General features: G+C 45.9%; 1 protein-coding gene across 1 annotated transcript in view; it reads right to left on the reverse strand.

Annotated features, from left to right (window-relative positions):
- ttn.1 (titin, tandem duplicate 1) overlaps nucleotides 1-26,539 on the reverse strand; it is a 151,539-nt gene that overhangs the window by 17,874 nt on the left and 107,126 nt on the right. The window contains exons 116-129 of the mRNA XM_085764669.1: nucleotides 9,177-26,507; nucleotides 8,793-9,089; nucleotides 7,973-8,560; nucleotides 7,498-7,800; nucleotides 7,063-7,359; nucleotides 6,683-6,970; nucleotides 6,269-6,580; nucleotides 5,853-6,155; nucleotides 5,468-5,773; nucleotides 3,585-5,348; nucleotides 3,180-3,473; nucleotides 2,701-2,985; nucleotides 2,301-2,600; nucleotides 130-2,196 (exon numbers count right to left, since the gene is read on the reverse strand). Of these exons, the coding sequence (XP_085620795.1) occupies nucleotides 130-2,196; nucleotides 2,301-2,600; nucleotides 2,701-2,985; nucleotides 3,180-3,473; nucleotides 3,585-5,348; nucleotides 5,468-5,773; nucleotides 5,853-6,155; nucleotides 6,269-6,580; nucleotides 6,683-6,970; nucleotides 7,063-7,359; nucleotides 7,498-7,800; nucleotides 7,973-8,560; nucleotides 8,793-9,089; nucleotides 9,177-26,507 (24,735 nt within the window). The remainder of the gene's footprint in view (nucleotides 1-129; nucleotides 2,197-2,300; nucleotides 2,601-2,700; nucleotides 2,986-3,179; nucleotides 3,474-3,584; nucleotides 5,349-5,467; nucleotides 5,774-5,852; nucleotides 6,156-6,268; nucleotides 6,581-6,682; nucleotides 6,971-7,062; nucleotides 7,360-7,497; nucleotides 7,801-7,972; nucleotides 8,561-8,792; nucleotides 9,090-9,176; nucleotides 26,508-26,539) is intronic.

The raw sequence follows: 26,539 nt of genomic DNA on the forward strand, positions 1-26,539 counted from the left end.
CAGCCGCCTAAGTTATAGCCGTATTCAGTAGATGGAAGATACTTGTAAATCAATAACTAGTTAGTCTTAGAAATGCTTACACTGCATCAAATTAGTGGATAAGTCAAAAAGTTAAAGAATTGTACTTACTGAAGGGATGCTCTGCAACAATCGTCTCAGACTCAGTGGACTTGCTGACACCAAATCTATTTTCAGCAGAGATCCTGAACGTATACTGCATGTATTTGGTTAGGTGACTAACATGGAGAGTTGTACGCTTCACGCTGGAGTTGATGAGCTGCCAGGCTGTGGAACCAGACTCACGCTTCTCCACAATGTAGTTGGTAATGTCAGTGCCACCATCATCCTCTGGTGGTTGCCAGTTAACGATGCAGGACTCTGATGTGATGGATGTGATTTCAATGGGTCCAGATGGCGGACTAGGTCTACCTGTGACGTTAACTTCAATAGTGAAGGTCTTGGTTCCTGCCACGTTCTCCAGAGTTAGGTAGTATTTACCACCATCTCCTCTCATGGCCTCCTTTACTGAGATGGTAGTTCTGTCCTTAGTTACTTTGATGGTGACTCTGTCGGAGCTCTTCAGCCTCATCTCCTCCAGCTTCCAGGAAACTTTAGGAGCAGGTCTACCGCTGATGGGAACCTCAATGATGAAGGTGCTGCCAGACCTGCATGTGACCAGCTGATTGGTGATCTCACTGAGGTCAGCAGCAGGTTCAATGTGAGGCTCTTTGATCAGCACAGGAGCCACAGTTTCTCTGGGCCTGCTGTTGCCAGCTTCATTCTTAGCCTTCACACGGATGTCATACTCATCACCCTTGTTGAGCTTGTCAATTGTATAAGTGAGATTCTTGGTGTTTCCAACCACGACCCATTTGTCTGTGCCCTTTGGCTTGGCCTCGATGACGTAACCCTGAATGCGACTTCCACCGTCGTGCTCAGGCTTCAACCATCCCAGTACCACAGAGCTGTCTGTGGTGTCCAGGATGTCCATTCTCTTTGGAGGTGCTGGCTCTGCAGTGGCAGTGACAGGCTCTGTCAGCTCAAACGCCTCACCCATACCATGCTGGTTTTCAGCTGAAACTCTGAAGAAGTATGGCACTCCTTCTAGCAGGTCCTCGATCTTCAGAACGTGCTTTGTGCACTTGCCACCAGACTGCTGCCATGTGCGGCGGCTAGCCTCACGCCTCTCAACAACATAGTGATGGATTCGAGCCCCACCGTCATTGAGAGGGGGCTTCCAGGTGAGTGTCACCGTGCCTCTGGCTACCTCCATGAAGGAAACATCCTGCGGGGGTCCAGGTGTGTCCATCACCTTCACTGTAAAGGTAACGTCCTTGCTTCCACTGGCATTCTCCAGGTTTACAGTGTATTTGCCTGTATCAGTTCTAGAGCAGTTCTCAATGCTCAGAGAAGTGTAGCCATCTGTGGTTGTGATCTCTGACAAGACACTCAGCTCTCCTTCCTCCTTCACCCAGGTGGCAGTGGGAACAGGTTTTCCTCTGAAGTGGATGCCCAGGCACACAGAACCTCCGGCCTTCACAATGTGTGTCTGCCTGAAGGATGCATCAATATCTACCTGTGGTGGTGTTAGCCTGTCTACAGCCTGAGCAGGCTCTGGAGTCTCCTTTTCTTCACCTCTTCCGATGTGATTGACAGCTGCGACACGGAAGCTGTACTCACTGCCTGTCTCCAGACCAGCTACCGTATAATGTGTTTCTGGTATCAGCTCCTCATTTACTCTCTTCCATTCTTCGTCTTCTCCCTTCACCATCTCAACAATGTAGCCCAGGATCTCCATTCCTCCGTCATCTGCAGGCCTGCTCCATTCCAGACTGATGGAAGTGTTAGTGGAGTCGGATACACAAACCACAGAAGGAGCGCACGGAATGTCCTTTGGCTCAGCAGCTTTGATAGGCATAGAGATGTTGCTAGGAGTTCCCACACCAGCATCATTTACGGCCAAGACACGGAACTCATATTCCATGTCTTCTGTGAGGTGAATCACCTTGTGACCACATTCCTCGATTGGTTTCTTGGTGATCACCTTATAGAACCGGACAGTCTTCTTTTCTCGTTTTTCCACAATGTAGTACTGAATGGGATTTCCTCCATCAGAGGTCGGAGGAGCCCAGGAAAGGGTGATGCTCTCTCCTGTCACTTCAGTGGCATCCGGAGTGCCAGGAGCATCAGGGGTAGCTGGTGGAAAAAGATTGGAGGATTAGTGGAATGTTTGTATTGACCATATATAGATAGATACATCTCTTGTCTGAAATACTAAATATTAAGATCTTTCCGCTTACTGTATTGCATTTGAGCAATGATGGGGGTGGATTCCAAAGGTCTGCCAACTCCAAACTTGTTCACAGCAGAGACCCTGAACTGGTACTCATTGGTCTTGATGAGCTTGGATGCATCGAACGTGCACTCGGTACATTCATCAGACACCAAGGCCCAGGAGATTTTGGCAGTCTCACGCTTCTCAATTATGTAATGTGAGATCTCAGAACATCCGTCGTTTACTGGTGGGCTCCATGACAGAGTGCACTTGCCCTCTGAGATGTGACTGAAAGTGATGGGTCCCACTGGCTCCCCAGGAGTGTCTGTACCATGGAGATGTGTGAAAATTATGTTAGAACATAAAAAAATAAATATAACAGTATATTAAAGTATGCTGCGATATAAAGAGAAAAAAGTGGGCACCTTGGACTTGAACAAGGATGTTCTCCTTCTTGGATCCAGATCCATTAGTAGCCTCCACAGTGTAGAGACCACTGTGTGTGCGGTCAGCATCCCTGACAAACAAGGTGCTGGACCCGGCTACATTGATAATGTCCATCATCTTTTTGGTTACCTCCACCCCATCTCTGAACCAGACAATCTTTGGAACTGGGCGTCCAGTGATGGTTACCTTCAGCCTGATGTTGTCTCCTGCCTTGACTGTTAAGCCCTCGAAGTACTCTGGGCCAAACTCGATATTTGGACAAGCTGGTTTTGAAAGAAATGGGAGTTATTCATTTCAAGTGTTTAGAATAACTAAGTTTCAACAATGTCACTTTCAGAAAGTTAGACTTATATTTTTCGCCAGTGAGAAGGTTCAACAAAAACTATGTTCATCTATTACATTATCTACAGTTTAACCTTACAGCCCACATAGCTCGTGCTGTCCTGTCATTACTCACCATTCTCACTTCTGACCACAATCAAGCCAGATGAGTTGGAAGGAGGACTGACAACGCCAATGGCATTTCTGGCAATGACTCTGAACTCATAGCGTTCATTTGTTGCCAACCCACTGACAGTGTACTCGCACTCATGCACATCAGTCAAATTGGCCTTGAACCAGCGGCCATGTCCTTGGCGCTTCTCAATGGTGTAGCCAGTAATCTTGCTGCCGCCATCACGTTTGGGTGCATCCCATTTCAGTGCCACTGAGTCAATAGTCACATCGGTGTAGTCAGGCTGGCCAGGAGGATCTGGAAGACATGAGATGCAGTGTTAAACTTATTTTTGTCAAAGTGCTTCACTCTAATTCAGGTTTTATAACTAAGCTGAGAATAATAAGATTGTCTGAACTCAGCACTCACCGACAGGACTGACAGCCATGGCTGGCTTGCTCTCATCACTCATTCGGCTGAAGCCAGCATCGTTCTGGGCGTAGACTCTGAAGGAGTACTCAAGACCCTCAATGAGTTCCAAAATCCTAAAGTCGTTTTCTTTGACCAGCATAGTGTTTACTTTTTGCCACATGACGCTATTCTTTTCTTTCTTCTCCACATGGAAGCCCTGAATGGGGGTGCCACCGTCATAGATGGGCTGCTCCCACCGGATGGTCATGCCATCGTTGGTGATATTGTAGACAACAGGCTTGCCTGGTGGACCTGGAGGCCTGAACTGGTGCTTAGCAACGACCATCTGTGAGATCAGAGGTTCACTGGCACCATATCTGTTCTCAGCACACACTCTGAACTGGTACTGGAGACCTTTGATGAGGTTGGGTACCCTGAACTGAGTATCCTGTACACTGGAGCAGGCCATCTTCCAGACATTCTGGGAGGTGTCACGCTTCTCCACTGTGTAGCAGGTGATATCACCTCCGCCATCATCATTGGGTTCGTCCCACGAGATCATGATGTTTTCAGCTCTCACTTCATCCAGTCGGATGGGTCCAACTGGCTTTGAAGGTGGTCCAAGTGTGATGACATGAATGTGGAAGGATCTCCTGTTGACCTTATTGTCAAGGGTCAGGGTGTATTTACCCTCATTCTCCTTCTTTACATTCTTAATCATTAAAGTGGCTTTATTTTCTGTCTTCTTGAATCGTATTTGGTCACTTTCCTTCAGAGGCAGGTTGTCCTTCAGCCACAAAGTAGCTGGTCTGGGTTTGCCCTTGTATGGCAGCTCGATGTGCACATTATGACCCAGGCGAACACTGATGCTGCCACCTGGGTACTCTGCAAGGCATGCTTCAGGTGTGATTATGTAATCAATGACCTTGATAGGTCCAATCTCAACAAAGTCACCCTGTCCCTTCTCATTCCTGGAAGCCACTCTGAAGAACATGTCTGAGTGCTCTTTGAGTTTCTTGACCTCAAACTCACACTGTCTACTGGTTCCTCCCAGTGACCATTCCTCATCCTTAAGTTTCTTCTCGATGACGTAGTCAGAGATGATGCTGCCACCATCGTAATCAGGCTTCAGCCACTGCAGAGTGACAGACGTCTTTGATGAATCCTTCATAGAGACCTCCTTGACTGGTCCAGGAGTCTCTGTGGCCTTCACAGGCTCAGGTGTGTCACATGGATCACCAACACCATTCTCATTCTCCGCTAACACACGGAAGAAGTAGGATGTCTTTTCAGAGAGATCTTCAATTGTGTATGTCGTGTCTGTGCATTTGCTTGTCACTGCAGAGAAGGACCTCTTAGAGGAGTCTCTCTTTTCCACAATGTAATTTGTGATCTCAGCACCACCGTCAAGGAGTGGAGGCTCCCAGCAGAGAATAACCTTTCCACGGGTCACCTCCTTTAGGACCAGGTTTCTGCACTGAGCAGGGCTGTCCTGTACCTTCACAGACAAGGTCAGTGTCTTGGGCTCTCCCACGCCGTTCTCTATCTTGACTGTGTACTTTCCAGTGTCAAGCCTGGTCACTTCACGCATAACAAGGACTGTGGTTGTGTCTGAGTGATGGAACTCATATTGGGGGTTGCGGTCAATGCATTCTTCTCCCTTGCTCCATGAAGCAGTGGGAGAAGGTCTGCCCTTCAGAGGAACTGTGAGCTCCACATCTTTGCCAGCTTTCACAATGTAGTGAGTTCTCATGGCCACATCTGAGTCAATCTGGGCCTCCTCTGTGAAGATCAAGAAAAATAGTCAAGGTCACACAGGGACTGTCATATGTGAGGAAGATATGAACAAAAGAAGACTTAATCTTGTAAACAAATTTTTTCAACATCAGTGACAAATTTACCTAAGATATCCTTAGCTTGTACAGGCTCAGTCATCTCCAGAGGCTCTCCACGGCCAGCACAGTTTACAGCAGAAACTCTAAAGAAGTAGTTGACATCTGGCTTTAAGTCATGGACTGTGTACTCTGTTGTCTTGACCTCTCCCTTGGAGGTAATCATAGCCCATTCTTCCTCTCCCTCAACAAGCTTCTCCAACATGTAGCTGATGACCTCGCTGCCTCCATCCCATTCTGGCTTGGACCAACCCATAGTGATGGATGTCTTGGTGGAGTCCACCACCTTCAGCTTACAAGGCTCATCTGGTGGATCTGTAAACAGGAGTTTTGTCAGTGTGGCTGCACATTTTGTCTCATTTTTTGTTAAACATGTGAATGGAAGAGAACTTACCAACTGGGTCAGCAGCCTTGTAGTAATCTGATCCATCTGAGAACGGTCCCTCTCCAGCCTTGTTAATGGCACAGACACGATATTGGTACTCATTTCCTTCTGTCAAGTGGTAGACAGTCTTTTTGAGCTCACTGATGGGGTCTTTGTAAACTCTGATCCAGCGTGAGCTCTTCTTGTCTCGTCTCTCCAGGTAGTAGCCAGTGACTGCACTACCTCCATCTACACCTGGTTTGTCCCATTCTACGACCATGGTGGATTTAGTGATGATGTTCACCTCAGGAGTATGAGGCTGGCCAGGAGAAACTATACAAAGGGAAAATAAATATATTAAGGAAATCCAAAATGTCATTACGCTGCTTCAGACAAATGATATGGTTTTTATTCAAAATTCAGCACTCTATAGAGGCAAGGCTTACCAAAGGCATTCTTGGCGATGACAGGCTCTGACTCCAGTGGTTCTCCAACTCCAAACTTATTAACAGCCATGACGCGGAACACATATTCATTTCCACGCATCAGCTTGCTGACACTAACATGTGTTTGGTCTGTGCTGTGTTTATCTGAAATTGTTGACCAGACCACTCGGCTGGTTTCACGCCTCTCCACAATGTAATGGGTCAAACTGGAGCCTCCCTGGTCAGATTCAGGCACAGGTTCCCAGCAGAAGAGGATCCTATCTGCTGTGATGAGGTTGAAGTTAATGTTGCCAGTTGGCGGTCCAGGTTTGTCTGAGTGTAGGGTAAAAAAAGGAAGATCACATGAGCATCAACACCATGAACATCTTAATTCAAACGGATATGAAACTTATGTGTAAATGACAAAGGATATACCAAGGATTTCAATCCTGATGGTTGCAGAAGCTGATCCAAGAACATTCTTGATCTTGACCTCATATGAACCTGTATCATGGCGAGTTGCATCCTTGATCAAAACAGCTGAAGAGTCAGTTGAGTTTTCAATAGATACAGTGGAGGTTGCCACCAGCTCCTTTCCATTCTTGAGCCACTCAATTGTTGGAAGAGGCTTTGCAATAATTCCAATTCTGAGTTTAACTGATGTTCCAGCCTTGTACTGAACCACATCCAGATACTCTGGTGGAAGGTCAATGGCTGGGGCACCTGTGGGTCATGAGATAATAGCGGTGACGTATAGGTACATTTAATAAAAAATAAACAACAAATTGAACCATAGATCGAAGTTGAAAACTCACCACATGCATCAATACAAGTGACTGGGCCAACAATGAGAGATGGGTTGCTGACAGACCCAACAGCATTCCTGGCATACACTCTGAATTCATAAGACTCATCCTGGCTTAGTCCAGATACAGTGAAGCCCATTTCAATGATGTTTGTGAAGTTGGCCTTCACCCATCTTCCATTGGGAGCGTCTCTCCTCTCCACACTGTAGCCAGTAATCTTGCTGCCACCATCGTATGGAGGCCTCTGCCAGGCCAGACTGACTGAGTTCTTAGTAACTTCTGTGACATGGACGTTTGCTGGGGGTTCTGTAACATTGAAGTAAGAAAGATGCAGTTTAAATTAAACAGCAGTAAAGAAGATTTTTAGTGGAAGCTCTTCATTTAAAGCTAGCATAAATGTCCCTTTAAAACTAGAGAACAGTGATTCAAATTAAAAGCACTTACCACAAGCATCAATTGCAAGCACCTCCTCAGAGGTCTTGCTCAGCTTTCCAATGCCAGCTGCATTTTCAGCTGCCACCTTGAATTCATAGAAAAGACCAGGGCAGATATTTGTAATTCGCCATTGGTTTCCTGGGATTGCGGTCTTATTGACCTTCTGCCAGAGGATGCTGCTCCTCTCCTTCATCTGAAGATGATATCCTATCACAGGGTTTCCACCATCATTAACTGGCTCATTCCAGCAGACTGTCAGACTCTCCCTGGACACAAAGCTGACCCATGGTGTGGATGGAGGTCCTGGGATGGCTGTAATGGATATCAGTCATGTAAGTGTTCATTCCAAACAATTTATCATCTGTGACACAAAAGATTACTATGTGACACACACACACACACACACACACACACACACACACACACTGACATAGTCATTCAAGAAAAAGGATAATTAACACAACAAAAGACTAGATTGACTTACTGTATGGAAGCTTTATCATGACCGATTTGCTGTCGATGTGGTCACCAAGACCATAGCGGTTCTGAGCCTTGATTCTGAACTGATACTCCTCCCCCTTGGTCAGCTTAGTCACCTTGATTGCACTTCTTGCAATGTTTGTTGATACCTCTGCCCAGGTAGGAGTGCTGGTTTCACGTTTCAGAACAACATAGTTGGTAACAGGACTGCCACCATCATACTCTGGGGGAGCCCATTTCAGACACACTGTCGTCTCACCGACCTCTCCAATCTCAACTGGACCAACAGGAGGTCCAGGTCTGTCCATCACAACAAAGATAATGAAGATTTTCGTGGTACCTCCGGCATTTGAGGCAGTGACGTCATATTTGCCAGCATCACTTGCAATACTTTCATTTAGGGTGATGATTAAACTGTCTGGTGTTACTTCTGTCAGCAATCTCTTGGATCCTTTGATGACAACATTGTTTTTGGACATTGTCACTTTAGGCATGGGTCTGCCAGTGAGAGGAATCTCAAAGGTCAGGTTAGATCCTGCTTTCACATAAACTGTGTTCTTGGGGTAGTTCTTCAAGTCAAACTCTGGAGCCTCTGTTGAAAAAGATAAAATAGGAATTTGATCAATTATGTCACAATCTAATACCTCCATTAGTGTCAATTACCTGGACTTTTCAGTCAGTATTTCACCCTATTACATTTAATACAAAACAAATCCATCTGTAAAAATATATTACCCTCAATTTTAGCATTGTGTCCTATTCTCTTGGTATAATCACAAAATATGCAAATTATCAAAACGTAGTAGCAAAACTAGGGATACTACCTTGTATTTCCTTGACAATAACGGGTACAATCATCTCCTTGGGTTCGCTGAGTCCAGCGTGGTTCTCAGCACGGACCCTGAAGAAGTACTCAGCACCCTCCCTCAGGCTCTTGATGGTGTGAGTCATGGTCCTAACAGTGGCACACTTCACCCACTTGGTCTGTCCCTTCTCCAGCGCATCAATAAGGTAACCGGTGACCCTGCTACCGCCATCGTATTCAGGTCTTGTCCAAGCAATTGTTACGCAGTCCTTTGTAACATTTGCGACGCCAAGTTTCATTGGTGCACTTGGTACCTCTGTAAAAGGCAGACATTTTATCAAGCATGTTTGATTGAAACTGAAATTATCAAATCAACTTTACTGATAGTAAATTCATATGTTACCTGTTATCTTGGTTCCAGCCTTGGCCTCCTGAGGGACCCCCACTCCATACTCATTTTCTCCAATAACTCTTAAGTAATAGATGGCTCCCTCCTGGAGGTCTTCCACCTTGTAGCTAAGTGCATGGCAGTTGCTGGTCACACACACCCAGGCCTTCTTACTGGCCTCACGTTTTTCAACATGGTAGGCCTTCACTGCATCACCACCATCATTCTCTGGAGGTTCCCAAATGAGGGTTGCAGAATCTCTAGTCACTGCTGAAACTTTAACATTGACAGGAGGTCCTGGAGAGTCAAGCACCTTAACAACCATGGGCAATGTTGCTTTTCCAAGAGGTGATTCGATAGTGACGCTGTACTCTCCAGAGTCATTTCTAGTTGCCTTCTCGACAGTCAGTGAAGTGCTGATATCTGTTGCTTCAATGGTTCCTCTCACCTTTAGGTCAACACCTTCCTTGGTCCATTCCACTGATGGGACAGGTTTTCCCTTGAATGGCACACTTAGAGTAAATGCTGTGTTATGTTTGACAAGATGTACTTTGCGCATCTCAATGTCAACATCAAATGATGGCTCTGATGTTCTGTCCATGGCTGCAGCCGCATCTGAGTACAGGCTACGCACACTGCTGCCAATTTTGTTTATTGTTTTGACACAGAATTCATATTCTGCATCTGTCTTTAATCCTTTGATTGTGAATTCCAAGCTCTTGGTAAGAGGAATTGCCTCAACCCATCTTGCTAGTTCTTCAGGCGATTCAGGTTCCTCCTCTTCCTCCTCCTCGTCCTCATATTCTTCTTCTTCTTCCTCAACCTCTGGCTCTGGTTTACGGATGAAGTCTCTGTATTCCACACTGTATCCAAGGATGGGAGCACCACCATCATTTGTTGGTGGTTTCCAGACAATGGACACACTGTCCTTGGTTGAATTGACAATTTTTGGCTTGGTTGGGCGTGAGGGAACAACTAGAGCATCCAGTGCTCTGAAGGTTGCAGAATGTTCACTTGGGGGACTAAGACCAGCAGCATTTTCAGCATAGACTCTGAAGTCGTATTCACAACCCTTGCGTAGTTTGGTTGCTACTGTGGTACATTCAACAACTAGATCTCTGTTCACACGGACCCAGCGCATACCTGTCTTCTCACGGCGCTCAATTACATATCCAAGAACAGGGCTGCCTCCATCACTGGCTGGCTTGCACCAGGTGATGGTCATTGAATCTCCAGTTATAGTAGTGACATCAACACCAGCTGGAGCAGTGGCAAAAGTGTATGGATCTGTAACCTTTATAGCTTCACTCTCAAGAGCCTCACCATGTCCGTGCTTGTTGACAGCCAAAACCCTGAAGATATATTCATTACCTTTAAGGAGTCCTCGGACTTTGAAATATGTTTTTGTGACATCCCCTTTCACCTGTGTCCATGCCAGGCGGCTGGTCTCACGCTTTTCAACAACATAATGTGTGATTTCAGCACCACCGATCTCCTGAGGAGAACCCCATGACAGAGTACACTCCTCAGCTGTTAGACCTGTGATCTGGAGAGGTCCGGCTGGAGGTCCTGCCTTGTCAAGAATCACACAGTTTATTGGCATTGTAACTGTTCCGGCAATGTTCTGGAGAGTCAGTGCATACTGTCCTGTATCTCTCCTGATGCAGTCCTTTACGATGACAGAGGTGCTGGTATCTGTAGACACAATCTGGATTCTGGCTCTCAGTTCAATCTCCTTCCCATCCTTGGTCCAGGAAACGACAGGAGCAGGTCGTCCAGCGAGGTCGGCACTAATTTTCAGAGTTTCACCTGCTTTCACAAGCACTGTCTCTCTAAACTTGACATCCATCATAATGCGTGGTGGATCCACATCATCCTTGACGGTGATAGAGCCAGTGTTGTCAGATGGTTCACTGAACAAACCAGCTGCATTCTTAGCAATGACACGGAAATCATACTGGCTGTTTTCTGTAAGGCCTGTCACATCGTAGTGAGTTTCAGGCACATTGGTAAAGTTGCACCTTGTCCAGCGTCCTTCGGGAAGGTCCCTGCGCTCAATGATGTAGCCAGAAACCTTGGCCCCCCCATCGTATTCTGGTTTATCCCAAGACAGGGACACAGATGTTCTGGTAACAGCAGTGACAACAGGTGTGCCTGGAGGATCACATGGATCTCGGGCTGCTACTGCTTCACAAGCTTTGCTACATTTACCAATGCCAGCAATATTTTCAGCATATATACGGTACTCATACAGCATACCCTCCTCAATTGCATTGACTTTGTATTCTGTATCTTTGATCATTCCCCTGTTCATCTTTGTCCAAAGAATGCTAGTACGTTCCTTCCTTTCCAGATGGTAGCCCAGAACAGGACTACCACCATCAGTGACTGGCTCATTCCAAATCACCAACATGTAAGACTTTGTGGCCAACTTCACTATAGGTGTGGAAGGAGGTCCGGGTTGTTTGAAGTTATACTGAGCAGTAATTCCAGGTGAATCCAGATGTGTACTCTTTCCATAACGGTTGACTGCATAGATACGGAATTGGTACTCTGCTCCATGTGTCAGGCGGCCAGCCTTGAAACTTGTCCTGGCAACATTGCTGGCTGCCATCTGCCATTCCTGTGTGTTTGTGTCTCTCTTCTCGACAATATAGTTACTGATGGAGCACCCACCATCATACTCTGGTGGTGACCAGGACAGTGTGATGCTATCTGAGGTCACAGCATCCACTTTGATACCTTTAGGTGGACCAGGTTTATCAAGGACAACAACTCCAATATCTTTAGTGACAGTTCCTGCTGTGTTGGCAAGGGAGATCTCATATTTGCCAACATGGTCTCTGCTAGCCTCTTTGATGAGTATTTTGGAGGAGGTTGCAGTGTTTAAAATAGTCACTGATGATGTTTGCTTTAGTGGGAGACCATCCTTTTTCCAGGACACAACAGGCTTTGGCCTGCCTCTTACTGGAACCTCAATAGCTAGGTCATCTCCAGCTTTTACACTGTATGAAGTAAACAATAAATTGACAGAAGGTTCAATTGCGACATCCTTTGCAACAACAGGCAAGCCAAGATCCTTTGGTTCACTCTTTCCTTTCTCATTGATGGCAACAACTCTGAATAAGTAGGACTCATTGGGAGTTAGATTGGGAATAGTTGCTTCAGGCACCTTGACCGTGCATGCTGTTCCCCATTTATCTCCACTCTTAGGCTTAAACTCTACGTTATAGCACATTATTTTGCTTCCACCATCATGAGCAGGTTTGTCCCATGCAAGTGTCACGCTGGTCTTTGTCAAATCTACAAGGGTAACCTTGCTTGGTGGAAGAGGCACCTCAGATATTTTGATTTCCTTTGTTGCAACCATCTGTCCTTGACCATATTCATTAACGGCACAGACTCTGAAGTAGAACATGCCGCCTTCGGGCAGATCTTCAATCTTGAATGAATTAGCAGTGCAGTTGCTGGTGACAGTAGTATAGGCCTTCCTGACAGATTCTCTCTTTTCTACAATGTAGTTTGTGATTTTAGAGCCACCGTCAGTGAGTGGAGAATCCCAGGCAAGAGTCACTGAATCTTTCTTGAGTTCCTTCACAGCAAAGTTTTGTGGTGCACTTGGTGTGTCCAAAATTCTCACTGCAACAATAGCAGATTTTGTACCACTGTTGTTCTCTAGTGTTAGTGAGTATTTTCCAGAGTCAAAGCGGTTAACATTGTCGATGACAAGCATAGTATATGAACTGGTGGTGTCAACTGCGGCACGCTCTGTAAGAGTCCCTTCAACCTTCTCCCATTTCACAGAGGGTTCAGGCCTTCCTCTGATAGCGACAAAGAGACGCAGAGTTCCACCAGCACGAACAGACACCACCTTCCTGAGATCAGCATCCAGCTCAATCTCTGGTGCTTCTACTCTGTCAGAGGTAACCACAGTGCCATGGACATTTGCAGCCTCCCCTACTCCCTCAGAGTTGATTGCGCAGACGCGGAACTGGTACTCACCACCCTCCTTCAGGTCTGAGATAGTGAGTTTAGTGGCCTGAATACCAGTGGGTGGGGTGCACATAGTCCATTCTTTTTCAACTATAGCGTCTACTGCTGGTGCTTCTTCAGCCTCCTCTGTTGATTCAGGCACTGGTGTGTACTCCCTCATTTCAACAATGTAGCCCTTGACATAGGCACCACCATCAAAGTCAGGTTTGCCCCATGACAAAGACACAGAAGACTTTGTGGAATCTGTCACTTTAGGATGATGTGGAGGCCCAGGTGCTGTTGTAGAATCACATGCTCTGTAGAACAAGGACAATTCACTGAGGTCTCCCATTCCTGCCTCATTCTCAGCAGCAACACGGAATTCATAGAAGTGATCTGTCATCAGGCCTGTGACCTTGAAGTGGGTATCAGTTAGTTTTTGTCGGTTGCATTTTGTCCATCTTACACTATCCTTGTCACGTTTTTCAAGGTGGTAACCCTCAATGTCAGCTCCACCAGTCTGTTCTGGAGCAGTCCATGACAGAATCATAGAGTCCTTTGTGATTTGGCTGCCTTCAGGGGTTCCAGGAGCACTAGGTGGTTTGTATGGATTACGTGCAATTATTGGTTCACTCTCAAGATGATCACCAACACCATATTTGTTCACTGCCCTGACTCTGAAAATGTATTCATTTCCAGGGAGCAAACTAGTCAGTTTATAGAAGAGACCCTTGACATTTGGAGCAGCGACTGTCCAGGACAGCCTGCTGGTCTCTCTCTTCTCCAAAACATAGTGAGAAATACTAGCCCCACCATCCAGAGTTGGTTCAGCCCAAGAAATGATGCACCTATCAGCCATGACTCCTGTTACTCTCATGGGTCCTGTGGGTGGACCTGGTTTGTCAAGCACTTTGACAGTGATGGGGAAGGTTTTTGTTCCACCCAGGTTTTTGAGGACAAGGTCATAGTGGCCACTGTCAAGCTTGGTTACATCCTTAATGGTCATGGATGCACGCTTCCCTGTTGTTTTCACTTCAATACGCAGGGCTTTGTCCATTTCCTTGCCCCCTTTTAGCCACGAGACATCAGGAATTGGTTTCCCGTGAATGTCTGCATCAAGAACCAAGTTTTCTCCTGCATTGATAACAATGACATCTTTGTATTTGGGATCCATTGAGGTACTAGGTGCTTCAATCTCATCAGTGGCAGTGATAGGTCCAGAGCTATCGGATGGTTCGCTGAAGACTCCAGCTGCATTTCTTGCAATAACTCTAAATTCATACTGCTCATTTTCTGTCAGACCAGTGCTGGCATACTCAGTTTCAACTATATTAGTGAAGTTAGCTCTTACCCAGCGCCCCTCAGGGGAGGAAAGATCTTTCCTTTCCACAATGTATCCATTCACTTTGCTGCCGCCATCATACTGAGGCTTAGTCCACTGAATTTTGATCAGATTCTTAGTAATAGATACAGCTTCGGGAGCACCAGGAGGGTCACATGGGTCACGAGCAACAAAGGAGTCAGACACTTTACTGCATCTACCAATTCCAACAATGTTCTCAGCATAAACTCTGAATTCATATCCAATACCCTCCTCGAGATTGCAGATCTTGAACTGAGTATCAGTGATGAGAGTCTTGTTCAGTTTGTTCCACAGAATGCTGTTTCTCTCCTTGCTTTCCAGATGATATCCAATAACTGCACTGCCACCATCATTGACTGGCTCATTCCATTCAATGATCATCATTTCCTTTGTTGCAGATTTGATGTATGGTGTTCCTGGAGGCCCTGGTGGTTTATATGGATATTGCACAACAATAGACTTGGAGTCCAGAGGTGCACCCTTTCCATACCTGTTTTCAGCAATAATTCTGAACTGGTATTCTGCACCAGTCTTCAGCTTGGTAACCTTCAAAGCTGTTCTAGCAAGCTGATTGGTGACAGACTGCCACGTTGTGGTGGTGGTGTCTCTCTTCTCCACTATATAGTTTTTCACCTGGCATCCACCTGTGTACGCAGGAGGTTCCCAAGCAAGATGGACAAAGGTGTTACTCACTTCTACAACTTTGATTGGACCTGTTGATGGACCGGGCTTGTCAAGGATAATGACAGACACATCCTCAGTGATTGTGCCAGCTGTATTGGTTGCTGTAATTGTGTATTTACCAAAGTCTTCTTTGCATGCTTCAGTAATTTGAAGTGCAGTTGTTTCTTGAGTGTTTACCACATTGACTCTGGATGTCACTTTCAAAGTTTGACCGTCCTTGGTCCAGGTGATTCTAGGTTTTGGTCTGCCATGCACAGGGAACTCCAACTTAATATCCTTACCAGCTAATACACTGTAAGTGTTGAATTGCATCTTTACACTTGGCTCCAAGGTCATGTCGCTAGCTGTGACTGGTGCAGCAAGTGCCATTGGCTCACTCTTTCCCTTCTCGTTGAAAGCAACGATGCGGAATAAGTATTCTGTTCCAGGTGTGAGTCCTTTGACAGTACCCTCACATGTCTTTGTATTTGTTGCAACTCCCCACTTGTCTGCACCTTTGGGCAACATCTCAATCAAGTAGCCACCAATTCTACTGCCTCCATCATGCTGAGGTTTTTCCCAGGCCAGTGAGACAGTGGCCTTGGTGACATCAGTGAGGAAGACTTTTCCAACAGGCAGTGGTACCTCAGAAGCCTTGGAAGCTGTCTTTGTTTCAACAGCTTGGCCAACTCCAGAGTCATTCTCAGCCATGACTCTGAAATAGTACATAGCACCTTCAATCAAGTTCTCAACTTTGAATGTTGTCTTTGTGCATTTAGTTGATACATTAGCATAGGCTTTTCTGGTTGATTCACGTTTATCAATGACATAGTTCTTGATTTTGGAACCTGCATCAATGAGTGGGGCATCCCATACAAGTACGACAGAATCCTTTTTGACATCTTTAACCACAAGATTCTGTGGGGCTCCAGGTGTATCCAAGACTCTCACAGCAACAAATTCAGACACAGAGCCACTGCTGTTGGTCAAGCTTAGGGTGTATTTTCCTGAATCACTCCTGTCACATGAGTCAATGGATAGCTGTGTGAAGTTGAGAGCCTTCTCAAGTACTGTCTTTTCAGTCAGGTCTCCTTCATCCTTAGTCCACTTAATCTCAGGTGTTGGCCTGCCCTTAAAAGGAATATGGATTCGAACAGATCCACCAGCTTTCACAGTAATGCCCTTTCTTAGCTCAGAGTCAAGTAGAATCTCTGGTGGCTCCACCCTTTCCTCTGGCTTAGCTGTTCCAGAGAGAGCTGCTGCCTCACCAACTCCCAATTTGTTCAGAGCGCACACCCGGATATTGTACTCCTGGCCCTCAGCAAGTTTGGTAATTTCGTATTTGTTGACACGGAGGCCAGTTGGGGGAGTAACCATGGTCCATTCCTCCTCTTCAGCCTTGCAGACTTCAACAACATATCCTTGAATAGCACTGCCACCATCAGACAGAGGTTTACCCCACGATACTGTAACTGAACTCTTTGAGGAATCGATCACATTCACGTATGCTGGGGCACTGGGTTTGTACTTGGGATCACAGGCTTTGTAGTATGAACTTGGAAGGCTTGGCTCTCCCATTCCAACTACATTCTCTGCAGCCACTCTGAACTCATACTCATGCCCTGTGGTTAGGCCTGTGACTCTGAAGGAGAGATCAGTGACCTTCTGCCTATTGCATCTGGTCCATTTGATTCCAGCTCTGTCCTTCTTTTCAATTATGTAGTTGGTAATCTCACTGCCACCATCAGTCTCAGGGGCTGACCAAGTGATGGTCATGCCATCATGGGCAATGTTGGATACATCCTCAACGTGAGGTGGACCAGGAGTAACAAATGGAGTCTTCATAATTACTCCACCAGATGCCAGTGGTTCACTGACACCATAACTGTTAACAGCCATAACCCGGAACATATACTCATTACCTTCCAATAACTTGGTGACTTTATAGCATGTTGTTTCACAACTATTAGAAACAACCGTCCAAGCTAGACGACTAGTCTCTCTTCTCTCAATGATATAATGTTTAATAGGGCTACCTCCATCATGTAGAGGGGCACGCCATACTAGTGTACATCTATCTTCAGCTACTCCAGTGATGTGGAAGGGTCCTTCACATGGGCTAGGCTTGTCCAGGACCACAACTTTAAACGGCACAGTTTCACTGCCAGCTTCATTTGTCAGCTGGAGGGTGTAAACGCCACCATCAATTCTAACAGCATCCTTAATGACAATCATTGCATGGTTTTCTGTGTTTTTGATCTCTAGTCTGAGAGTATTTTCAACTGGTTTTTCATCTTTGATCCACTGGATTGCAGGAAGTGGCTTTCCATGGACATCGGCATCAAGCTTAAATGTCTCCCCGGCATTGATGACTATGGTCTTAGTGAATGCTGGATCAATGGAAAATTTGGGTGCCTCCACCTTGTCACTTGCAGTGATTGGTCCACTGTTGAAGGATGGCTTACTGATGGTGCCAACTGCATTTTTAGCAATGACTCTGAAGTCATACTGTGCATTTTCAGTCAGTCCAGTCACAGTGAATTGGGTCTCAATCACATTAGTGAAGTTTGCTCTTCCCCACCTGCCTTCTGGCAGATCACGCTTCTCCACAGTATAGCCAGTTATATTACTGCCACCATCATACTCTGGTTTAGTCCACTGAATGACAATAATATCCTTAGTCACATGGATGGCCTCTGGTATGCCAGGAGGATCACATGGGTCACGAGCAACGCAGCCCTCTGAGACCTTACTGCATCTGCCAATGCCAACAATATTTTCAGCATAAACCCTGTATTCATATTCAATGCTCTCCTCCAAGGGGTGACTCTTGAAGGTAGTATCGTGAATAAGCGTCTTGTTGATCTTGACCCAGAGAATGCTATTCCTCTCTTTCCTTTCAAGATGGTAGCCAAGAACAGGGCTGCCTCCATCTGTGACAGGTTCATGCCACTCAACAACCTGGTGGTCTCTTGAGAGAGAGGCAATAAAAGGAGTGCCTGGGGGTCCCGGCTCTCTGTATGGGTACTGAGCAACCACAGCAGAAGAATCCAGACCATGACTCTTGCCATAGCGGTTCTGAGCAATGATCCTGAACTGGTACTCAGCTCCAGTCTTCAGTCGATGCACTTTAATGGTGGTTCTGGCGCAGTTGATGGTCACATTTTCCCATGTTGCCGTAGTAGTATCTCTCTTTTGCACAATGTAGTTGGAAATCTGGCAGCCACCATTGTGTTTTGGTGGGTCCCATGAAAGAGTGACACTCTGTGTTGTGACTTCATTAAACCTCACAGGACCAGATGGAGGACCAGGCTTTTCAAGTACAATGACTTCAACTGTTGTATCCTTCTTTCCAGCTGAGTTAGTAACATGTATACTGTACATACCACCATCGTCACCTGCAGCCTCCTTAATGCTCAGTGTTGTATGTGTTCGTGTATTGAGAATGTTGACTCTGGTGGTGAACTTCAAAGGAGCTCCATCTTTAGACCATGCGACTGTTGGCTTAGGACGTCCAAAGACGGGAATGTCAATATTCATGTCTTTGCCCACATGGACACTGTAGCTGCTGAATGCTGGTCGAACATCAGGCTCAAAGACCAAGTCCTTGGTCATTACCGGGCCAGCAAGGACTTTGGGATCACTCTTTCCCTTATCATTCATTGCTGTAATTCTGAACAGATACTCTTCTCCTGGGTTCAGATTGGAAACAGTAGCTTCCATTGTCTTAAATGTGTTAACACCAGACCATTTATCCTGGCCCTTAAGCTGCACCTCCAACAGGTACTGTATGACTCTGCTACCACCATCATACTCAGGCTTCTCCCAGGCCAGAGAGATACTTGTTTTGGTTTGGTCTGTAACAATCAAATTCTTTGGCGACTGGGGCACCTCCGAGACCTTAAGAGGGTCGACAATTGTTGCAGGCAATCCAACACCATGTCCATTCTCAGCGAGCACTCGGAAGTAGTAACTACAACCCTCCTGGAGTGGATCAATCTTCCATGAAAGAGCATGACAATTTGTTACAACAGCAGCGAATGTTTTGCGTGTACTCTCTCTCTTTTCAACAATGTAGTTCTTGATCTTGGATCCACCATCCAACAGTGGTGGTTCCCACGCCAATGTCACTGACTGGTTTGTAATTTCTTTCACTTTGAGGTTAACAGGAGCACTAGGTGTGTCAAGAACTCGGACTACAACAAATGCTGATTTGGTTCCACTTGAGTTCTCTGCAGTGACTGTATATTTTCCACTGTCATTTCTGCTCATCTTGTCAATTACAAGGGATGTGTAACTGCTTGTCACCTCAACCTGAGCAGTCTCTTTAAGGGCAGCTTCATCCTTGTCCCACTTAATGGTAGGTGTGGGTCTTCCCTTGATGGGGATAAACAGCCTAAGGGAAGCTCCAGCTTTAATGGTCACAATCTTTCTCAGTTCTGCGTCAATGTCAAGGTCTGGCTCTTCTGGCCTGTCCTGGGCAACAACGGCTCCAGAAACATCGGCATGCTCACCAACTCCAACTTTGTTGATAGCACATACTCTAAACTTGTATGCCTGGTTTTCCTTCAGGTTTGGAACTTCAAACTTGGTCTTCTTGACACCAGTTGGTGGTGTACACATTATCCACTCCTCAGCAGGTGCAGCTGTGGCAGCGGCGTCTTCAGCTTGGGCCTCTGCAGGAGCCTCAACTGGCTCGGCTGACATTGTGGTAGTGCAACACTCAACAATGTATCCTTGAATCTCGCAGCCTCCATCACACATAACCTTGCTCCATGACAAGAATACAGAGGATTTAGTCGTGTCAGTAACTTTAGGATTGAGTGGTGGGCCAGGTCTGAAAATGGGATCAAGAGCTTTGAAAAATACAGTTGGAGAAGTTGGCTCACCAACACCAACTGCATTATCAGCTGCAACTCTGAACTCATAAAGATGACTTTCTAGGAGTCCAGTGACCTTGAAAGTCAAGTCAGTGACAGTTTGTCTGTTGCATCTGGTCCATCTTACTCCCTCTTTGTCATGTTTCTCAATGATATACCCAGTAATAGGACTGCCTCCATCTTCAGAAGGAGCCTCCCAGGTGAGCACCATTGAATCTTTTTTAATATGTGAAACTTCTAAGCTCTTAGGTGGTCCAGGGGTCAAATATGGATCTTTAATTATAACAGCAGCAGACTCAAGTGGTGCACCCACTCCAAACTGGTTCACAGCACGGACTCTAAAGATATACTCATTGCCCTCCAGGAGCTTGGTGACCTTCAGACAAATATTCTCCACTTTGAGGTCAACAACAGTCCAAACAAGTCTGCTTGTCTCTCTCCTCTCCACAGTGTAGTGAGAGATCTTACTACCACCATCTTGTATTGGTGGTTTCCATGCAATGGAGCAACGGTCTTTAGTTACTCCGGTAATAATGAGAGGTCCTTGTGGTTCTCCAGGTTTATCTAAAACAACCACATTGACCTGTACAGCCTTTTCACCGCCTGGGTTTTTCAGCAGCAGTGTGTATTCGCCTCCATCAGAAAGTTTGGCTTCCTTGACAGATATATATGCTTTGGTGGGTGTGTTCTTAATTTCTCTATGAATGGTGTTGCCTAATTCCTGCTCTCCTTTCATCCAATGGATAGAGGGCAATGGTTTGCCATGAACATCTGCATCGATCTTGAAGTTGTCTCCAGAATTAATCACAATAGTCTGTGTGTACTCTGGGTCAATGCTGATGCGTGGTGGTTCAATCTCATCCCTAGCAGTGATAGGACCAGTGCTGTAAGAGGGCAAACTGAAAACACCAGCAGCATTTCTAGCTATGACACGGAACTCATATTGATTGTCCATCACAAGTCCAGTTGCCACATATTCTGTCTCAATAATATTTGTGAAGTTAGCCTTCTGCCAACGACCTTCAGGGAGCTCTTTCTTTTCCACAATGTAGCCTGTAACCTTTGCTCCACCATCATACTCAGGCTTGGTCCAAATGATAGTCACAGAGTCCTTTGAGATCTTTGATGCCTCTGGGGTGCCAGGAGGATCACAGGGATCTCTAGCAATATGACCCTCAGACACTTTGCTCATTTTGCCTATTCCAACAATATTTTCAGCATAAACTCTGTATTCGTACTCCATTCCTGGTTCCAAACCAGTGGTCTTGAAGGTTTGGTCAGTTATAATGGACTTGTTAAGCTTAACCCACAGAATACTGTTTCTCTCTTTACGTTCAAGATGGTAGCCTAAAATCTGGCTTCCACCATCATTCACAGGTTCATTCCAGGCCACTACCATGCTGTCTTTGGTCCAGGCTGCAATGGATGGTGTTCCTGGGGGCCCTGGGAGCTTGTATGGGTATTGAGCCACAATACACGCTGAGACAAGAACTGGTCCTTTCCCATATCTGTTTTCTGCGGTAATTCTAAACTGATATTCAGAGCCAGTCTTCAATCTGCCTGCCTTGATTTTGGTTCTTGCAAGGTTAGGAGATACAACCATCCAGGTGGTTGTAGATGTATCTCTCTTTTCCACAATGTAGTTTTTGATGGTGCAACCACCATCATACTCAGGTCGGTTCCAGGAGATGGTTACACTGTCAGAAGTGACCTCCTCCACCTTAACAGGACCACCTGGCTGGCCAGGTTTGTCAAGGACAACTATGCCAATGTTAGCTGTTGTCGCTCCTGCTGTGTTGGTGAGAGTAATCAGGTACTGTCCAACATCATCCCTAGTGGCTTCTTTTATGCTGAGGTTCAGCATTTTGTCTGTCGCACCAAAGTTAACTCTGGTAGTTCTTTTCAGAGGTTGACCATCCTTTACCCAGGAGACAGCTGCCTTAGGACGTGCAACATATGGAACCTCCACTGTCAAGTCTTCTCCGGCTAATACACTGAATGTGTTGAACAGCATTTTGGCAACAGGTGCAATCACAAGGTCTTTCACAATCACAGGCACACCAATTTGACGTGGGTCACTTGCTCCCTTCTCATTTTTTGCTGCGACACGGAACATGTATTCTTCACCTGCATTGAGTCCACTGATTGTGGCTTCTGTTTCCTTTACAATACAAGACTGGCTCCACTTATCAACACCTTTAGGCTGGATCTCAACAACATAACAGCCTATTCTGCTGCCACCATCATGCTCTGGCTTCTCCCAGGAAAGGGTAACACTGTTTTTGGTAACATCCTTAAGAGTGATTTTGCCAGGTGGTTGTGGTTTCTCAGACACTTTAATTGATTCCCCGGTTTCAATAGGCAAACCAATGCCATATTCATTCTCAGCCAAAACTCTGAAGTAATAGTTGCATCCTTCCAGGAGCTGGCTAACTGTGAAGGTGTTATGATGACACAGAGCATTGACTGTAGCATATGCTTTTCTTGTGGACTCACGTTTTTCAACTATATAGTTCTTAATCTTGACTCCTCCATCATTCACTGGTGGATCCCAAGTCAAAGTGACCGCTTCCTTTGTTACAGCAGTAATCTTCAGATTCTGTGGGGCACTTGGTGTATCCAGCACTCTAACTTGGACTGTAACAGTCTTGGAGCCAGAGCTGTTTTCAACTGTAAGATTGTACTTTCCACTGTCAAATCTGTTGACATTTTCAATTACAAGTAATGTGTATGATGTTGTGGTGTCAATGGTTGCTCTCTCAACAGGCTCACCATCTCCTTTGGTCCATTTAGCCTGAGGGGTTGGTCTGCCTCTGATAGGCACAAACAGTCTAAGTGAGCAGCAAGCTCTAAGACTGACAACCTTGCGGAGTTCAGCATCCAAATCCAACTCAGGTGGGAGAAGCCTGTCCTCTGCCTTGGTATTGTCAGGTACAGACACTGCCTCTCCAATTCCTTCATTGTTTACAGCTGAGATGTTAATCTTGTACTCCTGGTTCTCCTTTAGGTTAATAATGGTGAATGAGGTGGCAAGGAAACCTTCTTTGGGTGTCACAATGGTCCATTCCTCCTCCTCTTCCTTTTCAAGTGGGATGCAGGTCTCTACAATGTAGCCAGTGATGTCAGAACCACCATCATATACAGGTTTGTTCCAAGCAACAGTAATTGAGGACTTGGTTGTGTCTAAGATTCTTGGGTTGCATGGAGCCCCTGGTTTGTACAGTCCATCTGTTGCCTTGTAGAATGGACTGGAGACACTTGGTGCACCCACTCCAGCAGCATTCTCAGCAATTACTCTGAATTCATATTCATGCCCAACAACAAGGCCTGTTGCCTTGAATTGAAGATCTTTGACCTTCCTCTTGTTGCATTTTACCCAGCGGAGGCCTATTCTGTCCTTCCTTTCAATATTGTAGTTGGTGATGGGTGTTCCACCGTCACTCTTAGGTGCTTGCCACATAAGAACCATTGAGTCCTTGGTAATAGCCGTCACCTCAGGATTCTCTGGGGGATCTGGAACCACATATGGGTTATCCGCAATAGTGGGATCTGATTCAAGAGACTCGCCAAGCCCATATTTGTTTACTGCCATAACTCTGAAGATGTATTCATTTCCTTTTAGCAGCTTGGTCACCTTGAATTGTGTAGTCTGTAGATCTGAAACCACATTGGTCCAAACCAGTCTGCTTGACTCACGTTTCTCAACCACATATCCTTCAATTTTAGCACCACCATCATCTGTGGGTGGAGACCAGGTCAGCACACAGTTGTCAGCTGTGACATCAGACACCTTGAGAGGTCCAACTGGTGGTCCAGGTCTGTCAAGCACTTTAACTTTGAATATGTGCTTAGCAAATCCACCAACATTAGTGGCAGTCAAAACAAATTCCCCTCCATCAGTTCTGATAGAGTCCTTGTTGGTCAGTGTTGTTGTCAATTCAGTGAACTTAACATCCAGTTTCAGTGTGTTCTCAATCTCCTTTCCATTTTTGGTCCAAACCATAGATGGTATTGGTTGACCAGCAATGTCAGCATCAAGCTTAAAGGACTCTCCTGCCTTCAGCAGAACAACATCCTTAAAGATGGCATCAACCATAATGCGTGGCTCGATAATATCATCTTTGCAGATGATTGGGTCAGAGGGATCAGATGGCACGCTTACTGCACCTGCTGAGTTTCTGGCTATAATACGGAACTCATAGGAGGCATCTTGAGTCAGCCCACTGACAGTGAATGTTGTCTCAATGATGTTGGTAAAGTTGGCTCTGATCCAACGACCAGCAGGCAGTTCTTTCTTTTCAACTGTGTAGCCAGTGATTTTGAAGCCACCATCATACTCAGGCTTTGTCCACTGAATAGTGATGACGTTCTTATTGACAAATATTGGCACAGGTTGGCCTGGTGGGTCCACAGGGTCCAAGGCCAGTATTGCTTCTGAGGCCTTGCTGGGCTTACCAATTCCAGCCATGTTTTCAGCCATTACACGGAACTCATAAGCAACACCATCTTCAAGGCCAGTGGTTTTAAAGATATTTCCTTTCACAATACTCTTGCTGATCTTATGCCATATAATACTGCTTCTTTCTTTCCTTTCAACATGATAACCTATGACTTCATTACCACCATCAGACACAGGCTCATTCCAGCCAATCGTTATAGAGTCCTTGGTAAATGCAACAACATTAGGAGTGCCAGGAGGTCCAGGTGCTTTAAATGGATATGCAGCCACCACTGCTGATGAGGTGATGGGGGGTCCAACACCATATCTGTTTTTAGCCTTTACTCTAAACTGGTACTCTGAGCCAGTATTTAACCGAATGGCTTTGAACATGGTACGGATAACAGTAGAAGACAGCTCTGTCCATGTTTGAGTAGTGGTGTCTCTGATCTCAACCACATAATTAGTGATTGGAACACCTCCATCATTCTCAGGAGTGTCCCATGCAAAGACGCAATAGGTACGAGATATTTCCACAATCTGAATTGGTCCCTTGGGTGGCCCGGGCACATCATGTACTTTGACAATGATGTTATCTGTTACAGTGCCAACAATGTTTTTTCCTGTCAAGGTATAGACACCACTGTCAGCTCTGTTGCACTCATTGATGCTGAGGACAACAGTGGCAGCAGTAGCTTCCACATTGGTTCTCTGAGTGAGTTTCAGAGCTGCACCATCCTTCTGCCAGGAGATAGTTGGTCTAGGACGTCCCATAACTGGGATTTCAACCTTGATGTCATCTCCTGCCTTGGCAATAACTGTCTTCTGACATACACCACGCAAGTCAAACTCAGGCAATGAAGTAGAGTCTTTAACTGCAATGGGTTTGCTCTCGCGTGGGGCACTTCTACCTGAATGGTTGACAGCCATTACACGGAAAATGTACTCCTCATTCTCATTTAGATTTTTCACTGTGAAATCCATGGTCTTGACTGTTGTTACATGGGCCCATTGATCAGTTCCCTTCTTTTGGGCTTCCAGGACGTATCCTGTTATTCTGCTGCCACCATCATGCTTGGGTTTGGTCCAAGCCAGACTCACAGAGCTCTTGGTGACATCAGTAGGAACAATACTCTCTGGAGGAGTTGGTGCCTGGGATGCACGAACTGGATCTATGGTTTCCACCGCCTCACCAATGCCATACTCGTTCTCAGCAGACACTCTGAAATAGTACTCACAGCCTTCACCCAAATCACCGATCCTGACTGATGTACGTGGGCAGCTTGTAACTGCAGTAGCAAAAGCCTTGCGGGTTGATTCTCTCTTTTCAATGACATAGTTTGTGATCTTGGCTCCACCATCTATAAGAGGCACCTCCCACTGAAGAGTAATGCTTTCCTTGTCAATCTTGACAGGTTTGAGGTTAAGTGGAGGTCCTGGTGAATCCAGCACTCTTACATGTATATCGGCACTCTTCTTTCCAGCGGAGTTTTCAAGAGTTAGCTCATATTTGCCTGCATCGACTCTTGAACTCTCAGGAATAATCAGCATTGTAAATGACTCAGTGCTGTCAATGACAGCGCGTGTGACAGGAGCACCCTCCTTAGTCCAGGTGACTGTAGGTGTAGGCCGTCCCTTGATTGGCACAAAGAGACGTATGGAGCATCCTGCCCTGACAACAAGGGTTCTTCTCAGTTCTACATCCAGTTCCAAATCTGGCTCAGCTGCACGCTCCACAATCTCAACCAGTTCTTGAGTTTCAGCAGGTTCACCTGCCCCCTTAGCATTCACAGCACTAATTCTGAAGTGGTATTTAGCACCGGTTTCCAGCTCAGGAACAACAAATTCTGTGATTCTAAGTAGAGATGAAGGGGTGTCCTTAATCCATTCTTCGGTACCTTCTTTCTTGTGTTCAATCAAATACCCATTGACTTGAAGTCCACCATTATCAAGAGGTTTGCCCCAGTTCAGTGTGGCAGTGGTCTTGGTTGTGTCTGTAACTCTTGGATTCACTGGAGGGCCAGGCACATCTGCCAAGCATAAAAGGAATGGTTAGTGTATT

The sequence above is a fragment of the Trachurus japonicus genome, chromosome 21, assembly GCF_045865225.1.
Source record: "Trachurus japonicus isolate A0001 chromosome 21, Traja_1.0".
In the NCBI taxonomy this organism is placed as follows: Eukaryota; Metazoa; Chordata; class Actinopteri; order Carangiformes; family Carangidae; genus Trachurus; species Trachurus japonicus.